A 25,243-nucleotide genomic window follows, 5' to 3' on the forward strand; every position below is an offset into this window, starting at 1 on the left:
TTAACTAAGATAGACTCTCACTGGATAAAAGATTTAAACTTTAGACATGAAACTATAAAAATGCTTGAAGAAAGTGCAGGGAAAACTCTTGAAGGAATCGGCCTGGGTGAATATTTTATGAGGAAGACTCCCCAGGCCATTGAAGCAGTATTATAAATACACTACTATGACCTGATCAAACTAAAAAGCTTCTGCACAGCCAAGAACATAGTAAGTAAAACAAGCAGACAGCCCTCAGAATGGGAGAAAATATTTGCAGGTTATACCTCCGATAAAGGTCTAATAACCAGAATCCACAGAGAACTCAAACATATTAGCAAGAAAAGAATAAGTGATCCCATCTCAGGGTGAGCAAAGGACTTGAAGAGAAACTTCTCTAAAGAAGACAGACGCATGATTCACAAACACGTGAAAAAAGCTCATCATCCTTAATCATCAGAGAAATGCAAATCAAAACTACTTTGAGATATCACCTAACCCTAGTAAGAGTAGCCCACATAACAAAATCCCAAAACCAGAGATGTTGGCATGGATGTGGAGAAAAGGGCACACTTCTACACTGCTGGTGAGAATGCACACTAATACGTTCCTTTTTGAAGGATGTTTGGAGAATAATTAGAGATCTAAAAATAGACCTGCCATTCGATCCTATAATTCCTTTACTAGGTATATACCGAGAAGACCAAAAATCACAATACAACAAAGACATCTGTACCAGAATGTTTATTGCAACCCAATTCATAATTGCTAAGGTACGGAAGAAGCCCAAGTGCCCATCCACCCATAAATGGACTAGCAAATTGTGGTACATGTATACCATGGAATATTATGCAGCCTTAAAGAAAGATGGAGACTTTACCTCTTTCATGTTTACATGGATGGAGCTGGAACATATTCTTCTTAGCAAAGTATCTCAGGAATGGAAGGAAAAGTAGCCAATGTACTCAGCCCTACTATGAAGCTAAATTATAGCTTTCACATGGCTATAACCCAACTACACCACAAGACTATGAGGAAAGGGCCAAGGAAGGGGAAGGGAGGGCGGAGGTTAGGGTGGAGGTAGGGTAATGGGTGGGGCCACACCTACGGTGCATCTTAGAATGGGTACAGGCGAAACTTACCAAAGGCAGAATACAAATGTCTACCTAAAATAACTAAGAAAATGCCATTAAGGCAACATTGAACAGTTTGATGAGAATATTGAAGATTGTATATGAAACCAGCACATTGTACCCTTTGATTGCACTAATGTACACAGCTATGATTTAACAATTTAAAAAAAATCTTGATTCTTCCCAGCCATGAGCATGGTATGTTTTTCCATTTGTTAACATTTTCAGCTATTTCTTTTCTTAGAGTTTCATAGTTCTCTTTATAGAGATCATTCACGTCCTTTGTTTGATAAACTCCCAAATATTTCATCTTCTTTGGCACTACTGTGAATGGCATAGAGTTTTTAACTTTTTTTTCGGCTTGACTATTGTTGGTATATATATAAAGGCTACTGATTTATGAATGTTGATTTTGTAACCTGAGACGCTGCTGTATTCCTTGATCACTTCTAAGAGTTTTGTAGTAGAATTCCTGTTTTTTTCCAGATATACAGTCATATCATCTGGGAAGAGTGAAAGTTTGATCTCTTCTGACCCTATATGGATACCCTTGATCACCTTTTCTTCCCTAATTGCAATGGCTAAAACTTCCATTAAAATGATAAAGAGCTGTGGAGAAAATGGGCAACTTTGTCTGGTTCCTGATCTGAGTGGAAATGATTTCAATTTAACTCCGTTCAATAGGATATGGGCTGTGGGTTTGCTGTAGATGGCCTCTATCAATTTAAGAAATGTCCCTTCTATACCAATTTTCTTAACTGTTCTGATCATGAAGGATGCTGGATATTATCAAAAGCTTTTCCTACATCAATTGAGAAAATCGTATGGTCTTTGTTTTTTAATTTTTTATGTGCTGAATTATATTCATAGATATACATATATTGAACCAGCTGTGAGACCCTGGGATAAAACCCACTTGGTCATGATGTATAATTTGCTTTATGTGTTGCTGGATTCTGTTAGTTAGGATCTTGTTGAATATTTGTGCATCAATATTCATTAGTAATATTGGTCTATAATTTTCTTTTCTTTTTGGTTCTTTTCCTGGTTTGGGGATCAGGGTGATGTTTGCTTCATAGAACATGTTGGGTATTATTTCTTCTTTTTCTGTATTTTCTAACAGGTTGAGTAATATAGGTACTAGTTCCTGTTTAAAGATTTGGTAGAATTCTGATGTGATGCCATCTGGTCCCTGGATTTTCTATTTAGGGAGATTTTGTATAGTTGATGCTATTTCAGAACTTTATATAGGCCGGTTCAACATTTCCACTTGTTTCTAGCTATGTCTTGGAAGGTAACGTGCTTCCAAGTATTGGTCAATTTCCTTCAGATTTTCATATTTCTGAGAATAAAGTTTCTTATGATATTCATTAAGGGTTTTTTTAATTTGTGAGGACTCTGTTGTTATTTCGTCTTTGTCATTTCTGATTGATAAAATTAGATATTTTAGCCTTTTTTTCCTAGTTAGATTAGCCAAAGATTTATCTATTTTATTGACCTTTTCAAAAAAACCAACTTTTAGATTTATTGATCTGTTGTATAATCCTTTTGTTTTCAGTTTCAATTAATTCTGCTCTAATTTTGGTTATTTCTTTTCTTCTACTGGGCTTGGGGTTGGAATGTTCTTCCTTTTCCACTTGCCTGAGATGTCCCATTAAGTTGTTAACTTCCTCTCTTTCTGTTCTCTTGAGGAAGGCTTGCTGTGCTATAAATTTCCCTCTTAGGACTGCCTTTGCGGTATCCCAGTCATTCTGATAATTCATGTCTTCATTGTTGTTTTGTTCTAAAAATTTGGTAATTTCCTTCTTAATCTCATCTGTGACCAGCTAGCATCCAACATAAGGTTATTTAACTTCCATGTTTTTGTATGAGTATGCACATTCCTGTTGTAACTGAGTACAACTTTTATTCCATGGTGGTCCGAGAGGATGCAAGGAATAATTTCTATTCCTTTAAATTTACTGAGGTTAGACTTGTGACCTTAGTTTTTAGCAATTGTGGAGTATGTTTCATGGGCTGATGAGAAGTATGTGTATTCAGTTGTGTGGGGATGAAATGTTCTGTAGATGTCTGCTAAGTCCAAATGTTGTATGGTTACGTTTAAATCCAAATTTTCTTTGTTCAGCTTCTTATTGGAGGATTTATCCAATACTGCCAAAAGAGTGTTAAAGTCTCCGACTATTATGGAGCTGAGGTAAATCAAGTTGCCCATGTGTTTTAGTGTTTCTCTTATAAATTGAGGTGCATTCTGGTTGGGTGCATACGTATTAATAATTGAAATTTCATCATATTGAATATTATCCTTAACAAATATGAAGTGACCATGACTATCCTTCCTTACTTTTGTTGGTTTGAAGCCTATTGGATCTGCAAACAGAATTGCAACACCTGCTTTTTTCTGATTACCATTTGCCTGAAATATGGACACCCACCCTTTCACCCTGAGTCTATGTTTATCTTTTAAGGTAAGATGTGATTCTTGTATGCAGCAAATATCTTGCCTGAGTTTTTGTATGCAGTCTGCCAACCTGTGCCTCTTTAGAGGGCAGTTTAAACTGTTCAGATTAATGGAGAATACAGATAAGTCTGGTAAAATTTTGGATATCGAGCTTTTCAAAAGTCCAGTGGATATTTTTGTTCTTTTGCCACTGTGGAAGTTGGAGTTTGATCAACAGTTTCTAAGTGAATTCACTTTTGTGGTAGGGGATTGGGCTGTTCATTATGGAGGATAGGTCTGAGAATATCCTGAAGAGCTGGTCTAGTTATGGCAAATTTCTTCAACATGTGAATGTCATTAAAGTATTTAATTTCTCCATCACAAATGAAACTCAGTTTAGCTGGATACAGGATCTGGGGTTGAAAGTTATTTTATTTTAGGAGATTAAAAGTCGATGACCCCCCTCTTCTGGCTTGAAAATTTTAGCAGAGAGATCTGCAGTCATTCTAATATTCTTCCCTTTGTAGGTAATGGTTTTCTTATGTCTGACTACTTTCAGAATTTTCTCCTTCATATGAACTTTAGTGAAGTTAATTATGATGTGCCGGGGGGATGTCTTATTCGGGTTGAGTCATGCTGGGGTTCTGAAATTCTGCTATCTGAATTTCAGAATCTCTTGGCATGTCTGGAATGTTCTCTTTCATAATATCATGTTGAAGGGCCTCTGTGCCTTGGAAAGCCACTTCATTGCTTTCAGGGATTCCAATGAGGCAGATATTAGCCTTCTTTGCATTATCCCAGAGCTCTCTGAGAGAATGATCCATTTTTGCTCTCCATTTCTCTTCCTCTTTGAGAGTTTGAGAACATTCAAAAGCTTTGTCTTCAATGTCAGAAATCTTTTCTTCTGCTTGCTCCACTCTGTTACTGAGGGTTTCTACTGTATTTTTCAGACATTTGAGGACTGCAAATTCTTGCTTCAACATGTCAAAATCTTTGGTGGTTTTGTCTTTAAATTCATTGAATTCTTGAGACAATTTTTAAATTTCTCCTCAAATTTCTAATTCCAAATTTTCTTCCATTCTATTAATCTTGTTTGCAATCCAAATTCTGAATTTGATTTCTGACATCTCGGCTATCTGTGTTTGAATGGGATCTTCAGTTATATCTTCCATATCTTTCCTTGTGGGGGAGGGGTTCATCTACTCTTGTTATTCATGTTACCAGAGTTTTTCCACTGATTCTGCCCCATGATTATTTTATGCCATTTGACTTTTCCCCTGGAACTTTGCCAAGGACCCGTACAGTGCTATGGCCTGAGAAACTGTTTGGTGTCGTGAGGCTAAGTGGCTCTGTCTTGTTTTTAGCTGGTCTCTGTCCGACCCTAGTGAAACAGTTACTCTGGGTTGAAGTGTCAGCTGTGGAGAAATACCAGCATTTAAATCACCTCACCCCCCACAGGCAACAATTGGAAAAAGAAAACCAAACCTTCCTACAACCACACACCCATGGAACCACTTGGATAGTACTCGGGTGATTGGCTCAGTTCAAAAGTTCCAAATCAGTTATCTCAATCAGCACCTGTCTCAGGTGGAAGAGTTTAAAAGGTCTCTGGCAACTAGATTGCAGGGGTCTGCTGACAACTCAAATATGAATTGATCTGGTGCTCTGTGAGGTCAGGAGGACCCACTCAGCAAATAGATTAGTGTGGGAAGATCACACCCAGTCACTGATAACCCCACAGGGCTGTGACCCAGTTGCCTCCAATGAGCAGATACTCCACGGGTTTGCACCTGCCTGAATCACAATTGATTTCCATCTATGTCTCCTCAGCCAGGCCTCTGCTCTATGCATCTATCCGGCAGGGGGAGGTGAAGTCTGGCAACCTTGGGGGCTTGATGGATGCTGGGCGGGGGGTGTTCACTCAGTTCAAGTCCCACCCCTGGTTGATGTTACTGACTGACCAGAACAACTTTGTGGAATTTGTTTCTGTCCCAGCTAAATTCCCCTGCGTAAGAGAAGCTGTTTGGAGTTCACAGAACCTGCGCCTCAGGCCCTTTCTTTGCTGCTGCAGGCTTGTATTGCAGCAGAGTTAGCTGTCAGTTCTAGCCTCCTGCCCTCCTTTGTCTAGGCTGATGATCCCCTGGGGACCGGGTGCGTCTTAGGCTCAGTAAAGTGGTCCTCTGGGTCAGCCCCACCCTGGGAGTCAGCCGGCACTGCACGTGCATTTTCTAGTCCCCATGCTCCACCCAAGCTGGTACCACCTCAGGCAAACCCTTTACCCACAGGGTCTGCGTTTCCGTCCCAGATCTGTTCTGCTGGTGGTTGTCACCTGAGAAGTTGCCTGGCTTCCTCTGGTTGCCCAGAGAGACAGGGGTTATGACTCCAGAATTCTTGGGATGAGCCCTATTGTTGCAAAAATGGCTGCTGTTCTGTGCCTCAGGGCACTGCCGCTCTGGTGTGGTTCCCTCTCAGCCGACCGTTCTCCCTCACTCCCGTGCTGCAGAATCAGCACTGACCAGCTGTAGTGCAGGCCCTTTCCACATCCCTTGAGAAATCACCCAAAAATCTGGACTCCTGGGGGACAGGCCTCCAGACCTCAGAGCGAGAGTGGAGGGGAGTGCTGGGAGCTCAGAATTGCAGGTAGAGAATATATACAATCTTACCCAGTTTTATGCCTTGCAGGAGAGTGCCATGGCACCCTAATAGGGAAAGTAGGTCCAGTTTTTAGAGGGTCTCTCCCATCAAGTATAATGGGAGGACTTTTGAACTCTGCTTGTTTATTTATGGGGTACTCTGAGCCATTCTCATGGGAGAGGGGACTCCCATCCACTCGGTGATGGATTTTGTACCTTTTATTTGTATTCTTGGGGTCGCAGCTCACCTCAGCAGGCTTGATGTACGTTCTTCAACCTTCTCTCTTGGCACAGCTCTAATCCACCAGGTTACTTGCTAAATTTCTGTCCTTTAACTCTTCTTCTGGATGGAAGCCTCTGTGGAAAGCCTGCTTCAGTCAGCCATCATGTCTCCTCCTTTGTGTGAGATTTTTTTCTTCACACTGTTCAACTCCATTTCTGAAGGACTCTACTGTATTTTGAAGCTCCTCAAATACCTTTTTCAATTCCTTAAGCTCTGTTATATCTTTCCTCATTATGTCCATATCCTTGGTGACTTTATCTTTGAATTAATTAATTTCTTGAGACAACTTTAAACTACTCTTTGGATTTCTATTACCATCTTTTCCTCCATTCTATTCATCTTATTGGCCATCCATATTCTGAATTATATTTCTGATGTTTCAGCAATTTCTCTGTGGATACAATTTTTCCATTGTATTTTCTGTGACATCCCCAGGGGGCATTGATCTACTCTGATTTTTTTTTTTTTTTTTTTTTGTAGAGACAGAGTCTCACTTTATGGCCCTTGGTAGAGTGCTGTGGCCTCACACAGCTCACAGCAACCTCCAGCTCCTGGGCTTAAGCAATTCTCTTGCCTCAGCCTCCCGAGTAGCTGGGACTACAGGCGCCCACCACAACGCCCGGCTATTTTTTGGTTGCAGTTTGGCCGGGGCCGGGTTTGAACCCACCACCCTCGGTATATGGGGCCGGTGCCTTACTGACTGAGCCACGGGCGCCGCCTGATCTACTCTGATTTTTCATGTTGCCAGAGATCTTCTGCTGATTCCTTCCCATGAGTAATTTTCACTTCTTCTTCTCTCTTTTTTTTTTTTTTACATGTGTTAATTGTAAATTTTTATTTGAATTGTTAGGTTGTCCCTGTTGAGTCCATCCCTCATTGTTACAGCATCACTGCCACTCTAACAAAGGCAGACTAATAATGAATCAGCAGCCCCTGACACTGTCTCCAAGGGGACAAGAATCAGTAAGCAGCATGGGTCCAGAGTTCCAGTCAAAATCATTCTACCAGTGCTGGCTCCATCCACCCAATCAAGCTCAGGGGTCCCCTGCCTGGTGGAGAGCACAGGTCTAAAGATCAGTCAAAAATTGTTGGGCACCACCCACTAATTGAGCTCAGAAATTTGCCTCTAGGTGGAGGGCACAGGTCCAAAGTTCAGTCAAAAGTCACTTAAGCACTGACTCTGCCCACCCACTCAAGCTCAGAGGTTGTCCTAGAGGGCAGAAAACAGAAATCTGTGGGATTTCTGAGAATTCCTGAAGAGCTAGAGAAGGGTCCTTCACCCTCTCCCCACCAAAGTTAAGATTGCAGCTATTCTTGTGCTGCAGCTCAGTGGCTGGCAGAATTCTGGGCTCCTCAGTGAACTCACCAAGCAACATGGCCTCTGCAGGTGTTGGTCCTTCCAGTAACTAGGATGGGGGATGGGTGGTATGCATGCTCGGGATTGCAGAAAAATATTTGGTCTTTTGTGCCAGGCAGGATGGGGCTTAGGCTCAGTGGTGGGACCTCAATGATGAAGGAGGACTAGGGCTTAGTGACTAGTTTTCCATGGGATAAGGTGAATGGACTTTTGATTCCTATTTGCTGGCAGGCTCTCACTTACTAAGGAGCTCTTGTTTGTGGGGAGGGGTTTTCCTTCCTCTTGGATCTGGGATCTTCCCTAATCTTTGCTGTTTTTTCTTTGTCTTTCTTATTTCTGGGATGGTGATGGGTACCTCACACACTTCTCTCTGTGTGCAACTCCTCACATTCTTTTTCTTGCAGTTTTTGGCCAGGGCTGGGTTTGACCCTACCACCTCTAGTATATGGGGCTGGTGCCCTACTCCTTTGAGCCATAGGCACCACCCAACTCCTCACATTTGACTTTCATCTTCAGTCCAGTATCTCTCCCTTTGGACATAGCCTCTAGCAAAAGCTGCTTCTAGTTGGCCATTTCCCACAATCCAAAAATAAGATACTTTTAATGGAAATTCTTCTATCTGTGACCTAATGTATATATATTTTTAATTATTTAGGTGATTCGGAGCAACGCTTTTCTTGTTCTAGCACAGGGTTTCCCAGAGACAATGAAGTAATCAAATTGTATCTTTCCTCAGGAAGTCTGGTAAGTTCCACTAATACCATGCATAATATTACAACCCTTCACATTCTTTTGAAGTCCATATGTAAAATCAATTGGGGAAGTTAAATTCTATATAAATATTTTCTACCTTGCTGTTCCATTCTACCTAATCTACCACTTGGATTAGTTAGAACATTCATTTAGCCATTGAGTACTGTGGGTGCCTTTTCTTTTCTTTTCTTTTCTTTCTTTCCTTTCTTCCTTCTTTCTTTCTTTGTTTAATGATGCCTCCTCCTTCTCTTTTTAAAAGATTGACTACAACTACCCTGTTTCCCTGAAAGTAAGACAGTGTCCTATTTTAAGGTGTGCTCCTAAAGATGCGCTAGGTCTTATTTTCAGGGGACGTCTTATCTTTCCTGCAAGTAGGTCTTATTTTCAGAGGATGTCTTATTTTTGGGAAAATGGGGTATTTTCATTTGTTATGGAGCTGATTTATCCTTTTGAAGTTTGACAGATATAAACTGTTATAGAAAGAAAGTTACCTTACATGACCTTGAGAAAGAATCCTTTCCTTGTACTACATATAACAAGTACCCCATTACAGTACTTATTTTGGGTAAGGGATGATGTGACTCTTTGATTAAAGTAATGGAATTAAAAAACAAAACAAAATAAAATAAAATGTATTATTAACATAGCCATGATAACTAACATGTAAGTTACTAAAAAATAAAGAGAGTGTCCCATGACAACAAATACATTTATCCCTAAGTCTCCTTTGACTCAGGGCAACTATTGTGAAGTCTTGAGTCAAAAATGCCTTGGTTATTTACAGTTATATATTATGGAAAAAGAATGGACTTTGGATAAAGATAGATTTACAGAGCTGGTATCAAATCTTGGTCCCGTCATTGATGGTCTGTGTGCCCTGGGGCAGGTTGCCTAAACTCTTTGAACTTCAATTTTTTCCTCTTAAAAAAAGAATTATAACCTATCAGGGGTCCTCAAACTACTGCCTGTGGGCCACATGAGGTGGTGTGATTGTATTTGTTCCCGTTTTGTTTTTTTACTTCAAAATATGATATGTGCAGTGTGCATAAGAATTTGATTATAGTTTTTTTTTTTTAAACTACAGTTTGGCCCTCCAATGGTCTGAGGGACAGTGAATTGGCCCCCTGTTTAAAAAGTCTGAGGACCCCTTTGGAGAGTTGTGATGCAATAGTTCTAGTAGTAGCATTATCGGAAATAATATCTAACATTTACAAAGTATGTGTATCAAGCATATTTCAGTGTTTTATATTTATTATGACACTTAATCTTCATATTTAATCTTCCATGAGGGAAGTACTGTTGACTTTTCTTTAAAAATTGTGTTCCCTCTTGGACGGAGGGAGGGGGGTGGGGCCTTGGTGTGTGTCACACTTTATGGGGGCAAGACATGATTGCAAGAGGGACTTTACCTAACAATTGCAATCAGTGTAACCTGGTTTATTGTACCCTCAATGAATCCCCAACAATAAAAAAAAAAAAATTGTGTTCCCTCTTGAACTCCTGTATTTTCAAACTGCCTTCCCTGCTTTATCATTATATTAGTAATTTATTCTACATTTATTTCACTTGTTCTGTTTTTTCCTTCGTCCATCTACTAATCCATCCACCAATCCATCCATCCTGTTTGTCTCCCTGCCAATCCCCATTTGAATGTAAATTTCATGAGGGCAGAGGTTTTTGACTGCTTTAGTCACTTCTTTATCAGTACCACCTATCATACTGCCCAATTCATAATAAGAGCCCAGTAGATATTTTGGAAATGAATGTGTTTGTCTGTTTTATAGATAGGGAAACTGACATTCAGAAAACTTATCCAATGTGACCTTTACTACTAGAAGAACTAATTGAAATAAAGCTTTTAATATCTGTTTCATGTTCCTTTCAATAAAATCCATCATTTGTAATAGCTGGTTTTTCACACACCTTCTCAAAATTAGGAAATAGTCAATAAAAAATCAGTAAGATGAGCTTTGCTTTACATGTTTGCTTCCTTTTTTATTTACACACAAAATAACATTTTAATGAACTTGGAATTTCTACATATGATAGCATGTGGCTTTGATTCTATATTTACTTCATATAATAACCATTACCATTTTTATGTTAGAAAAGATTATTATAAAGATGAAACCCTTATGACACTTGCATAATAGGCTGCCAAGTTCTGAAAATATACTTTTTAAATTAGATTTTTTCCCCCTTAGCTAGATATGGGAATTACTAAAGGTAGCGGTCTGTAGCAGCATCTACTTTTCACAGATGTCTCCTCACTTTTAAATTAATGTAATATGTGTCTATCAAATTGCTATTATATTTTTCCCTCTTTCTTAAAGAAAATCCATTGTTTTTTCCAAACTGAGAATGAGCTTGCGTCAAAAGGAATGCTGAGTGTGTTCACATCAGGAGGACTTGCTCCCAGCTTGGCTATCATGAACAGTACATATAATGGCATCTTCCACTTTAATTTATCTTTGGTAATTATATTTTATTTTATTCTGTGATATATTAGTAATGAGAATCATACCTTTCTTCCTTATAGGATTAAAAAAAGCAGGTGGTTTAGTGATATTGCATTTATGTATGTTTTAAACCTAGTAATATACAGTGTTATGCTATTTGCCTTACGCAGTCATATATTTTTAAAGAAATTAAAAGAAGAAAAAAAGCTGTTTTGTACCATTTACCTACATATTTAATATTTATATTCTTCTTCATTCTTTTCTATAGCTACAAGTTGCCATCTGGCATCATTTTCTTTCAACTTGAAAAAAACTTCTTTTAGCACAGATATGCTAGCAATGTGTTCTCTGGGCTTCCTCCCTCCACCCCCACCCCACAAAGTGTCTTTATTTCACTGTCATATTTTAAGTAACAACTTTATTAAGATATAATTCATATGCCATATAATTCACCTATTTAAAGTATAAAATTAAATGGTTTTAATATACTCATAAAATTGTGTAGTCATCACTACTAATTTCAGAACATTTTAATCACCCTGAAAAGATAGCTGGTAACTATTAACAGTCACTCTCTATTCCACCCTCTACTTCTCGGCCCCAAGCAACCACTAATCTTCTATCTCTGTCATTTTACTCAATCTGAAAATTTTATATAAATGTAATATAATACTGTATGTAGTGTCTGTGACTGGCTTCTTTCAGTTGGCACAAGGTGTTCAAAGTCCATCCATGCTGTGCTATGTATTGGTACTACACTCCTTTTTATGACCAAGTAATACCTTATTGTATAGGTAACACATTTGGTTTATTCAGTCATCAGTTGAACATTTGGGTTTGACTATTATAAGTAGGGTTGCTGTGAACATTTTTGTGAAACTTTTTGTGTGAAAATATGTTTTCATTTCTCTTAGATTCTCTAGGAATGGAATTGTGAAGTCATATGGCAACTCTGTCTTTAACTTTTTGAGGACCTGCCAGACTGCTTTTTAAAGTTGTGCTATTTTACATTCCCACCAGCAGCTTATTAGGGTTCTAGTTTCTCCACATCATCACCAATACTTTTTTTTTTTCTAAATAGCCATCCTAGTAGGTATAAAGTGCTATCTCATTATGGTTTCAATTTGTATTTTCCTAATGACTAAAGATGTTGAGTATCTTTTCATGTGCTTATTGGCCACTTGAATATCTTCTTTAGGGAACTATCTATTCAGATTCTTTGTCCATTTTAAATTGGGTTATTTGTCTTTTTATTATTGAGTTGTAAAAGTTCTTTATATATTCTAGATACAAGTCACTTATCAGACATGATCTGAAAACATTCTCCCCTATTCTGTGGGCTGCTTTTTCACTTTCTTGATAGTGTCCTTTGATGCATGATTTTTTTTTTTATAAAGTCTGTTGTAACTACTTTTAATTATGTTGCTTGTGCTCTTCAGTATATGTCATATGTAGAAAATCAATGCTTGATCCAAGGTCAGGAAATTTTACCTGTTTTCCTCTAGGAGGTTTATAATTTTATCTTTTACATTTAGGTCTTTGATCCATTTTCAGTTAATTTTTGTATGCGATGTGAGATAGAGGTGCATATTCCTTCTCTTGCATGTAGATAGTCATCTGTCCTAGCACCATTTATAGAGAAGGTTATTACTCTTTTTTTATTGAATCATTTTGGCACCTCTGTTCAAAATAAGTTGACCACAAACATGAGGGATTTATTTCTGGATTCTCAATTCTATTGCATTGTTCCACATTTCTATCCTATGCCCTTATCATGTTCACTTGATATTGTTGCTTTGTGCTAAGTTTTCAAATCAGGAAACAAGACTCTTCCAATTTTGTTGTTTTTTTTTTTCTATAATGGTTTTGCTAGTCTGGGTCCCGTGAGTTTCCATATGAATTTTAGGATAAGCTTGTTGATTTCTACAAGCCATCTGGGATTCTAGTAAGGATTGTGTTGAATCTGCAGATAAGTTTGGATAGTATTGCCATCTTAATAATATTAAGAATCCTAATGTATGAACATTTCTTTCCATTTTTTTTAGATCTTTAATTTCTTTCAGTAATATTTTGTGTTTTCAGAGTATAAATTTTATACTTCCTTTGTTAAATTTATTTCCTTTGTTAAATTTTATTCTTTTTGATGAGGTTATAAAGAGAATAGCTTTCTTAATCTCATTCCTGGATTGTTCACTGCATGTATAGAGCTACAATTGTTTTTTGTATATTGATTAATCTTATATCCTACAAACTTACTAATCTTTTTTATAAGTTTTATTAAATAATAGGTTTTTAGTCATCTCCAGAATGGTTGAAGCATAGTTTTGTTAGATATAATTTTCTTTTGACTTCAATTTCTTTCAACATTTTGTTGAAAGAATGTGTTGAAAGAATATTTTGAATGTGTTGTTCTAAAGTCACCTGTCACCTTTGTTTGTGAATGAGAAGTCAGCTGTTAATTTTATTATTTTTTTCTATGTGTAATGTGTCATTTTTCTCTGGATGCTGTTAAGATTTTCTCATTATATTTATTTACTCAGTTGAGGTTATCTGGGCTTCTTGAAGTATATACGTTTAGCAGATTTGGAAAGTTTAGGGCCATAATTCATCAATTTTTTTCTTTCCTGTTCTCTGTTTCTTTACCTGGAATTCCAATTACATATATTTTGGAACATATGACATTGTCCCACAGACCTCTAATACTGTCAATTTTCTTTAATAATTCCCTTTTTCATATCAGATAATTTCATTTGCTATATCACTAAGTTTACTTAATCATTATTTTGTCTTCTCTAGCCTGCTATTGAATCTGCTTAGTAAATATTTCACTCAGTTATACTCTTCAGTTATACTCTGAGCCTTATTATTGCCAATTGGTTTTATTATTATATTTTTCATCTCAGTGTTGAGATTCTCTACCCATTCCCACATTAGAACAATATTTTCCTTAAATCTATGTATAGATTTCTTTGAAGTTTTTGCTATCTGGGCTCACTTTTAGTCAGTTTACTGTCTACGTTTTTCCCTTAATATATTACACTTTCCCATCTCTTTTTTTTTTTATTAAGTCATTTGTACATAGATCATGAATACATCCATGTCATTATGGGATTCAATGTGTTGAATATTTATACAAATTGGAGTGCTTACATCCTACTAATTAACATAGCCTTCACCTCATTTACCCAATTACAGTATTAAGAAATTTATGTTCTACACCTGATAGATCCAATTTGTACTTGCAATATGCTCCATAGGTGTGCTCCCCCTATTAACACTTCCCCATTTCTTTTGATATCTTGGTTTTGGTTGAAAACTGACATTGAAGATAATAATCTGTAGCAACTGTGTGTTCTGTTATGTTATTCTGAGAAATTTCTGTTTTTATTGTTATTCTAAAAAGCAGATAATGTTCCTTGCAAAAACCGCAAACTGTCTGATTTTTGGCAGCTGATATCTCTGATCAGTTCTATAGTTTCCACTGCTGATTTTTAAAAACTGGTCTTCTAGGGAGTCCTCTGTACCTGCATTGCCCAAGAATATAGGCAAAGTTTATATTTAAATTTTAGAACTCTCCATTATTGAAGTTTCCTTACTCCGAGGATTTTCTTCATAACTTCTCAAATCATCTGCCTACCCCAAGCTCTGTCTCTGACACATCAGACCAGTAATACTTCAACCTTCTGCTACCTGAGCTTGAATGTATGGTATTCCATTATGTAACTATATTATTATAGATAACTGATGTTTTCATTATTTCCAATCTTCTGGAAATACAGGGCCCAGTGCAGTGGCTCATGCCTGTAATCCCAGCACTCTGTGCAGCCAAGGTGCGTGGATTGCTTGAGCCCAGGAGCTCAAGACCAGCCTGAGCAAGATTGAGACCCCATCTCTAAAAAAATAGCTGGGCATTGTGGTCTCAGGTATTTGGGAGGCTGAGGCAAGAGGATCTCTTGAGCCCAAAAGTTTGAGGTTGCTGTGAACTATGATGCCATGGCATTCAATTGAGAGCAAGAAACTGTCTCAAAAAAAGAAATAAAAACTATGAATACATTTTATTTCACACCTAGGTGAATATACCATAGGAAAAACTCCTGACAGTGAAATTTCTAGGTAAAGGGTATATGCATTTTGTTTATTTTTTTTTAAAGATGGAGTAGAATATGACAGTAGAAGTGTTTTTATTAACATTGTATAACATTGTTTTCTTATGTCTTCTTTATTCAAGTTCAGTGATCAGATTTACTGGGCAATTGAAATTCCTAGAGAAAACATCACACAAAACACAGGTAATTAATGCTTTTTGAATTAATGCTTTTACTCATGGGACTGAATTAACAAATTTATCAAATAAAAAACATTTATTAAAAATTATTTGTTATCCTATGTAAATCTTCCATCTAGTATTGGTGACATGCTTACCAAAAATTATTTGTAATTCAAATTTAATTTGGCATCTGGTATTTTATCTGACAACCTTATTATAGATAGATTATTCTGTCATAAATAACATTAATATTATCCTTTATTTAAAGTAAACTTTATTGTAGAATCTAGAAATTGTAGTTTGGAGAAGTTTAGGCACTAATTAATTTTACTGAAACAGAATCATTAACTTTAAAATGTTAAAGGCTATATATGTGTGTGTGTGTGTGTGTGTGTGTGTGTGTAGTATCATTTTCTCATGGAATCTACTATTATCCTTTCCAATCCATTTTTTCTGCTGCATATTCCCCAACTGTTATTTATTTTAGTAGATAAAGCTCTACAGTTATTGTACAGTTTTAAAAGAGAAAAACATAAATATGAACTCACCTGATGATTTTTTTTTGTAGAGACAGAGTTTCATTTTATCGCCCTCGGTAGAGTGCCATGGCATCACACTGCTCACAGCAACCTCCAACTCCTTGGCTTAGGCAATTCTCTTGCCTCAGCCTCCCAAGTAACCGGGACTACAGGCACCCACCACAATGCCCAGCTATTTTTTTGTTGCAGTTTGGCTGGGGCCGGGTTTGAACCCACCAACCTCAGTATATGGGGCCAGCGCCCTACCTACTGAGCCACAGGCACCACCTACCTGATGATTTTAATATCTATTTTAGATTACATAAAGTGATTAAAGTGTTTTGTTTATTTTTGTTTAAAATTTTATGAGTGTGATACTTTTTGAAACATTATCCAAGATGAAGTCAAGGGTTCCTCTTACATGTCTCATGGTAGAAAATGGTTTCTCTCCTTCTACCTTTCTCATTTCTTTGGCTACAAATCATGCAATTTTTTGTTGATTTTTTTTCATTTTGCACTATAAAATGCATCTTCTCATTTAGTCTTTCCTCAGTGTTAGAAGATGATGGTCATCCCCTCTCTTTTGAATTTCTCTTCCTCACATTGCTCACAAGCTGATTGATGAGATTTTTCCTGTGAAAAGGTATATCTGCACTTTTTTTCCACTCTCATTATCTAATGAGTAAAGGATGTAGCTGTGCACAACTGCAACTTCTATCAGCCAGAAGAATATTTTTTCCTACCATTTGTGAGACCTCCTTGTAAATCCATAATATCCACAGTACTGAGCAGTTCTGTCTACTCTTCCCATAAACTTTGTGTATCTAAAATAACAGTAAGTTTTTCAAATTGAACAGGCTGTTTCTTCCTATATAACCAGTGATCAACTGTGTTTGAGGGCCAAAGAATGTACTCAGCATTGTCACTGACCTCTTGTCATGGATTGAGAGGCACATAATTTTCATACCACATTGATAGGCACATAATTCAAATTCCTGAAGTTTCTTCTTTTTCAGTTCACTTGGAAAATCCTTCCTAGAAACCATAACTGTTCCTGTTATATATTTTTTAATTTTATGCACTTCCTGAGCAAGTTGAGAGCTTGTGTAGAACCTGTTAGTGTAAATATGATAGCCTGAACCACTCATATGTGCTTGCAAAACTTGTGTCAAATGAATTACTATTTGAACTGTAAATGGCAAATCAAGACACATGAGATTTTCTGCTGTTGTCTTGCCATAATAGGGAATGTGCGAGAACATGTAACCATTTTCTAAATCATATGGGCAAAAAATTTGTAGGCCCCACTTTGTAGGCTTCTTGAGATTATAGCACTTTTGAATCCCTTTTTCGAAACCTACTGTGCTCTCATCTGAAGCCACTTTTTCCTGGTACATAAAGTCCCTTACATTGTCAATATACTCACTAACATTCTTCACCTGGCACCCTTGGGTATACACCCTCTCTCAAGCTGTGACAGGAGGAACTAAATGCAGCATCCAAAATATTTGGTAAAAACGAAGATGAGAGAAAACACTTCCCATCCAAAATGGGGTTCTGTCTAGTCAACCTTTGGTAAAATAGTCAACTAAATTGCACCTTCAAATTCAAAGGTATAAGTATTGCACTAAAGAACACCTTCTGATGAAGCATACTTCCTTGTCACACTGAGTACTTTGTTAGTGGAGTCACCTTCCGTATTTTTTCTGCTGCATACATATTTGTCACTCACAAAATTTCATGAATAAGATCATCTGAGAAAAAGATCTAGAAATATTCAAGTTCAGTTTTTGGCTGAGCACTTTGAGGAAGGGTGAATCCCTATTGTGTGACAGAGTACAGGAACTTTATAGGATCACCATCACCATCATGATAAATAAACCTTACAGCTACTTGTTATAATTTGGATATTCTCATCACTTTCTTCATCACTAGCTTCAGATTCACTGGCACTAATATCATTGCATACAGGAAGAGTTTCTTTATGCTCACTTTCATCACTAATTCTCCTTCAACCTCACTGTCCTCAAAAATCCACATTGGAATATCATTGTGACTTACACACCTTCTCCCTGTCATTTTCCTACAAGCACAATGGCACAAATAGAATGCACAATCATCTGTTCAAGCAAAACACATGGCCTACCGAGAAACAGAAAGAATACAACCTATTCTATCTGTTGGCTAGAGTCTGTGAACAAATGCAACAGCAAAAAAACATGTGGGATGTCTTCTGACATTGGAGCAGAACAGAAAAATTATTATGTCTGATGAGGATAGGAAATAGTTTTAAGTAGACTTCTATATGGCAGTGTAGCATTATATGCTACTATATATACATAGATGAAAAGAGAAAAATCAAATTCTTTTTTTTTTTTTTTTTTTTTGTAGAGACAGAGTCTCACTTTATGGCCCTCCGTAGAGTGCCGTGGCCTCACCCAACTCACAGCAACCTCCAACTCCTGGGCCCAAGCGATTCTCTTGCCTCAGCCTCCCGAGTAGCTGGGACTACAGGCGCCCGCCACAACGCCCGGCTATTTTTTTTTTTTTTTTGGTTGCAGTTTGGCCGGGGCTGGGTTTGAACCCGCCACCTTCGGTATATGGGGCCAGCGCCCTACCGACTGAGCTACAGGCACCGCCCAGAAAAATCAAATTCTAAGATATCTGAGTATTGATCTAATAAACAGAGCTAGTAAATCTTCAGGCATAAGACAAATTCCTATAGGTTAAAAATGCTGGAAGGTTTGTTTTAATATGGTAAGTGTAGGAAACAAAAACCAACTTCACTTAAGGAAAAAGAAAAATGTTATTTTAATCATAGAATCCAAAGACAAATATTTGTCAGGTACATTATAGGAAGGAATTAGAAATAAGAAATGGGAGACCTTGGGTGAGTAATCAAGTGACTTTGAACAGTGCCCAGAGGCCAGAACTGAGCTGCCGGGGCAGAATGGAGGTTTCATATTTCAGCTACAGGCCATTCACAGCCATTGTGGGAAAGTTGCCTTGCAGACTCCGCCCTCAGGGTCCTAGAGCAACGCCTGTTTGGTGTATCTGACAAGCTAGCAGCCACTTCCAGAGAGATCTAAGCAACCCACCTTTTCCTGGGAGGGCCCCTGCTTAGCCAAGGGACATGGTTTGGAAAGGTCGGGGTGTGTATATTAAGTGGACTGAGGAGAGATCGAGGCTTCCAACCAAGCAGGGTTTGAGGGCAGGGAAGTCAGAAGAGGCTTCCAGTCTCCATCTTATAAAGCTGTATTGTGATTAACATCTCATATCCTGGAAGATCACCTGTTGCCCAGGCAGTATTCAGCAAGATATATATACATAGTTTTTTTTTTCTTATTTTTTCATTTCTTTTTGCTGTTTTTGTTGAAGTTGTTATTGTTAGTTTGTCTGTTTTTCTTTTCAAAAAAGAAAATTGTTTTCCTTCCTTTTTTCTTTTTCAAAAATTTCCCCCCAGATTTTTCTTTTTCTTTTTTCTTCATGTTTCTCATGTAAATATATTTTTTTAATGTTGCCTTCTTTAATAATAAGGACTGAACTTTTGCTAGTTTTTCTGCCCCTGATATTTGCTTTTTCCCTCAATTTAATCTCTTAAAGTTTTTTCTTTGTTTTGGTTTGATTTATACTATTTTTATTTTTCTTCTCTATTTGGTGGAGGTGGAGTCCTGTGTCTGCTCAGCCTGGCAAAGAGCTGCAGACATCAAGGGACCCACCCAACCCAGACCCCGCCCTGAGGGTGGGATTTGTGGATGTGGGTCAGAGTACCCTAGCACTCTGGGAGGCCGAGGCAAGTGGACAGCCTGAGCTCACAGGTTTGAGACCAGCCTGAGCCAGAGAAACACCTTGTCTCTAAAATAATTGGGCATTGTGGGGGGATCCTGTAGTCCCAGCTACTTGGGAGGCTGAGGCAAGAGATTCACTTGAGCCCAAGAGTTTGAGGTTGCTGTGAGCTATGGTTCCATGGCACTCTACCAAGGGTGACAAAGTGAAACTCTGTCTCAAACAAATAAATTAATTAAATTAAATTAAATTGATACCTTTTCAAAATGAGACACCATTATCTTTGTTATGTAATGGATAAATCTTTTTTATCCAAAGTAGCAAGGGTTTCAACAGCCAAATATCTCTTCTTTCTGTCTTCATGTAGTGCTACTATTGTTCTCACTGAATTCTTGAATACCATGTAAAACAGATGTCTAGGCACATAAACTATCTGAATAGGTTTTTCTGGAGCTTTGTCATTAAACTCTTCTGTTTCCATCTCTGGAGCTATCAGTTATTACCATTCACACAGTCTCTTGTGCGTTCTATATACATGTACATCTTTCACAATATCTGCAATATTACACGTGAGATCAATGGTTCTTGTATATTTAGGATGAGCACAGATAGTGTCACCACCAAACAAAAATGTGTGCTGATTAATAAACATGAGAGAAGAAATACAGCTGGTATAAACCAATCCAGAAAATATGGATGTTATCATTAATAAAAGGATCAAACACATATTTTTCTTTGTATTTAATCATTCCATGTACCACTGTGGGGATCACATCATTGCTTTATTTATGACTTTAAACAGGACTTATGAAAAGTTATTCAAGATCTGTGGATCATCACAGCTCTTATGTTCATATTCTAAAAGTTCAAGAAATTTGTGTATATACCTGTTTTGGAATAATCCACAACTAAAGGCCAGTTAAGCAAATTATCCAGCAGAAAAACAGACCATCCTCACATTGTTAGCCAGTAGCACAGAAATCTCCTTTTGTAGAATCATATCTGATGCTCTCTTACACCATTATCTCTCCCAAATTCCAGGAACTGCTTAATAGAAACCAGTGACAAGAGGCACAAATAGCACCTGGTCTACTTGGATGCCAGCTGCTTCAGTAGCCATCAGTATGGCCATAGCCTTACCAAGACAATGCACAGAGCCACCTACATGCCTGGATGGACATGAGGACATGTGCAATCAAAACATGTTTTTTATAAGTACATTCTAGTTTCAGTTTCAGCCTCAACCTTGCCCTTAGTTACAGCCACTTCAGCAGTTCCCAGGCTAAAGCTGCTATGCTGCTGTTGGCTTCCCCAGGCCCCACACATCCTTTACTTTTAATCCATTTATGTTTTTATACTTAAAATGAGTTTCTTACAAATAGCATATAGTTCAGTCTTGTTTTTTACATTTAGTCTAAAAATCTGTCTCATTAGTTGGTATTTTTAGGCCATTGACATTTAGTGTAATTATTTATATAAATGGTTGTTATGAAATCTACCACTTTGCAGATTGTTTTTCTCTTCTCTTTTACTTTTTCTCTCTTTTTTGTCTTCATTCATACCAATTATTTTTATGCTTCCATTTTGTCTCCACTATTAGCTTATTATTTATACTGTAAACATTTTTTTTAGTGTTCACCATAGGGTTTACACTATATATTTTAATTAATCATGGTCTACTTTTAAATAATATTATACCACTTCCTAAGAAGTGTCAGAATGTGATTTTTTCCCCTGCCACAACAATTCTAGGAGAAAAATTATGATGTAAAATATCAGCAGTCATTTCTGTGATGGTGAGATAATCTCATAATTCCTTTTCAGAAAGCCTGACATATAAATGCAGTCAAAATGGTTAGGAAAGAAAAGATTACTATTGTTGGTAATGTTTATATATACTTAAATTTCATTAACATAACATGTGAAAAAAATAGTTGATTATTTGTCTTTTGTTTACAAACAGATATTGCAGCTGTAGAAGAATGGTTAGTAAGGATCACTTTACATCATGGATTAAATATTTATGCTACCGAAGGAACCCTATTGGATAGAGTTCGAGGTAAATGCCAACAGACAAAAAGTAAAATGAAATTCATATATTCCTTTAAAAAACTTTGACATCTATTATACACCAGACTCTGTACTAAGTCCTAGAGATAAAAAATAAATAAGAGATAATCATGACCCTTCATGGGTTAGAAAAAGTACTAAATAAATGTGGGTGATTGTTAATAGAAGTCTGCAAAAAATGCCATGAACATATGGCAATATATCTTTTACTGTGGCCATATTTGGGATCATTAACAATGACTTTATATAATTTTTGTATTCTTAGATACATCTTAGATGGATATTGTTCATGGCATCATAGTCTTCTTTATGAGGACCACCAATAAAAATTCTTCCCTATGAAAGCTATTAATTAGTTTCATAGTAGGTCTGAGTACATTGGATACTTTTTTTCATTCTTGAGTTACTTTGCTAAGAAGAATATGTTCCAGCTGCATCCATGTAAACATGAAAGAGGTAAAGTCTCCATCTTTCTTTAAGGCCACATAATATTCCATAATATTCCAGCTCTCATATGAAATCTATAACCCAATTATAGCCCAAGAATATGGCAAAAGGGGAAAGGGAGGGGAAGGGAGGGAAGAGGGGAGGATGGGTGGAGGGAGGGTAATCGGTGGGACCACACCTATGGTGCATCTTACAAGGGTACATGTGAAACTTACTAAATTTAGAATATAAATGTCTTAACACAATAACTAAGAAAATTCCAGGAAGGTTATGTTAACCAGTTTGATGAAAATATTTCAAATTGTATATAAAACCAGCACATTGTACCCCATGACTGCATTAATGTACACAGCTATGATTTAATAATAATAAAAAAAGGTAATAAAGTTAATTTCCAACCATCAAAAAAAAAATTCTTACCTAGTCTTGGTAAGATCTTACAGTTGGGTTGTTCTGATTATTAAAAATTAGTTGTTTTAAGTTTATAAACACAGAGTAGTATACTGATTAGGCTTCTCTTTTTCAGTTGTCTGAGAGGAGACATATAACCCAATTTTTAAATCACATATAGCACTCTGGAATTTTTTTTTTTTTTTTGAGACAGAGTCTCAAGTTGTCACCCTGGGTACAATGCAGTGGCATCATAGCTTACAGCCACCTCAAACTCTTGGGCCTATGTGATTCTCTTGCTCCAGTCTCCCAAGTAGCTCGAGCTACTGGTGCCTGCCACAACACTTGGATATTTTTGTTGTTGTTGCAGTTGTCAATGTTGTTTTACCTGGCCCAGGCTGGGTTCAAAACCACCAGCCTTGGTGTATGTGGCTGGCGGCCTACCCACTGAGCTATGGGCACCGCCTTAGAGTAATTTTTTTTTCTTTCTTTTTAAATTTAGTTTAGTTTTTTTTTTTTTTTTTTTTTTTTTTTAATAGAGACGGGGTCTCACTCTGGTTCTGGCTTAGGCTGCTCTTGAACCTCTGAGCTCAGGGCAATCCACCTGCCTCAGCCTCCGAGAGTGCTAGGATTACAGGCGTGAGTCACCACCCTTGGCCTTTTGGCTAAGATCAAGTGTAGTATCTGTTCTTATTAGAATAATTTTTTTAAAATCCTCAGTCGTGAGTCTTGTATTTGTCTTCACTTTCTTCAGTCTCTCTTTGCTTATATTGTTTTAGTCTGCTATATAAAATGCAGAGTAAAAATAAATAAATATTGCATTTTATGGGAAGAATAACCTGGAAAGCTTTTTAAAAAGTAAGTATGTTGGCTCGGCGCCTGAGGCTCAAGAGGCTAAGGTGCCAGCCACATACACCTGAGCTGGCAGGTTCAAATTCAGCCCGGGCCGGCCAAACAGCAATGACAGCTGCAACAAAAAATAGCTGGGCGTTGTAGCAGGCCCCTTTGGTCCCACTACTTGGGAGGTGGAGGCAGGAGAATCGCTTGAGCCCAGGAGTTGGAGGTTGCTGTGGGCTGTGATGCCACAGCACTCTACCCAGGGTGACAGCTTGAGGCTCTGAGTCAAAAAAAAAAAAAAAAGTAAGCATGTTTCAACTCACTTTAGTATGTCAATTAAAATCTGATCTCTGTAAGTAGGGCCAGGCATCCATAGTTTTAGAAAAATTTTTCAAGAGATTCTGATGTACAGTGAAGATTGAGAATTGCTCTAAAGGAATATGACTGCATATGTGCCCAAAAGACATGTACAAGCCTCTTAAATGCAGCGTTGTTTGTAATAAGAAATAACTGAAAACAAATGTCTTTAAATAGGGGTAAAGAAAAATATATGTTGATATATTGTGTTTTTTTCTCCCAAAGAAAAAGATATTTTATTGTGTAACTCTAGTATCCTAACCAAGATCAAGTCATTTAGCATTGAAATAATACTATAACCTAACATACAGTTCATGTTTAAAGTTAGACAATAGTCCTAACAATGACTTCTATATTTATAACTTCCTTCTCCAGAATCCAGAAACAAAATGCATAATTTTCATGTCTCTTTAGACTTCTTAAATATTCCAGAGCTCCTCAGCCTTTTTTGTGCTTTGTTTATAGTGAAATTTTTGAACAACATAAACCATTTATTATATAGAATTTCTGTTATTGGAGTTTCTTTTTTTAGCTCTATTTAGCTATCTAGTTATCTAGCTATCTAGCTATCTTTATCTATCTATATAATAATTTTAATAGACTTACAAGGTACAAATGAGTTTTTTTGTTATATGGAGTGGTGAAGTCAGGGCTTTTTTTTTTTTTTTTTTGTGGTTTTTGGCTGGGGCTGGGTTTGAACCCGCCACCTCCGGCATATGGGACCGGCGCCCTACTCCTTGCGCCACAGGCGCCACCCGAAATCAGGGCTTTTAGTGTATTCATCATCCAAATAGTGTGCATTATACTTAACAGATGATTTTTTATCTTTTACTGTCTTCTCACCCTTCTCTTTCTGAGTGTCCAGTGTCCATTATAACACTCTATATGATTATATATATCCATCCTTTGGCTCCCACTTACAGTGAGAACATGAAGTATTTGTTTTTCCATTCCTGAGATACTTCACTTAGGATAATGGCTGCCAATTCCATCCAAGGTAATGCAAAATACATTATTTCATTCTTTTTTATGGCAGAGTAATATTCCATGGTGTGTGTGTGTGTATCACATTTTCTTTATCCACTTTTCAGTTGATGGGCACTTAGATTTATTCCATATCTTTGAATTGTGCTGTAATAAACATATGAATGCATGTGTCTTTTTGATAAATTGACTTCTTTTTCCTTTGGGTAGATACCCAGTAGTAGAATTGCTGGATCTATGGTAGGTCTAATTTTAGTTTTTTGAAGACTCTCCATACTGTTTTCCATAGAGGTTGTACTAATTTAAATACCCACTAACAATGTATAAACATTCCCTTTTCACTGAGTCCTTACCAACATCTGTTTGTTTGTTTGTTTGTTTAGTTCTTTTTCATAATGGCCATTCTGACAGGGGTGAGGTGGTATCTCATTATGGTTTTAATTTACATTTCCCTGATGATTAAAGATGTGAGCAATGTTTCTTGGCCATTTGTATATCATCTTTATAAAAAAGTCTGTTCATGTCTTTTGCACACTTTTTAATGGGGTTATTT

At 37.2% G+C, this 25,243-nt stretch overlaps 1 protein-coding gene and 1 pseudogene across 1 annotated transcript in view; both read left to right on the forward strand.

Moving 5' to 3' along the window:
* Window positions 1-7,839: 7,839 nt before the first annotated feature.
* CATSPERB (cation channel sperm associated auxiliary subunit beta) overlaps window positions 7,840-25,243 on the forward strand; it is a 157,520-nt gene continuing 140,116 nt past the window's right edge. Inside the window, exons 1-5 of the mRNA XM_053603647.1 lie at window positions 7,840-7,867; window positions 8,478-8,566; window positions 10,909-11,049; window positions 15,263-15,323; window positions 21,569-21,664. Coding sequence (XP_053459622.1) covers window positions 7,840-7,867; window positions 8,478-8,566; window positions 10,909-11,049; window positions 15,263-15,323; window positions 21,569-21,664 — 415 coding nt within the window. The remainder of the gene's footprint in view (window positions 7,868-8,477; window positions 8,567-10,908; window positions 11,050-15,262; window positions 15,324-21,568; window positions 21,665-25,243) is intronic.
* Window positions 23,157-23,262, forward strand: LOC128595294 (uncharacterized; annotated as a pseudogene).

Source organism: Nycticebus coucang, chromosome 9, assembly GCF_027406575.1.
Source record: "Nycticebus coucang isolate mNycCou1 chromosome 9, mNycCou1.pri, whole genome shotgun sequence".
NCBI lineage: Eukaryota > Metazoa > Chordata > Mammalia > Primates > Lorisidae > Nycticebus > Nycticebus coucang.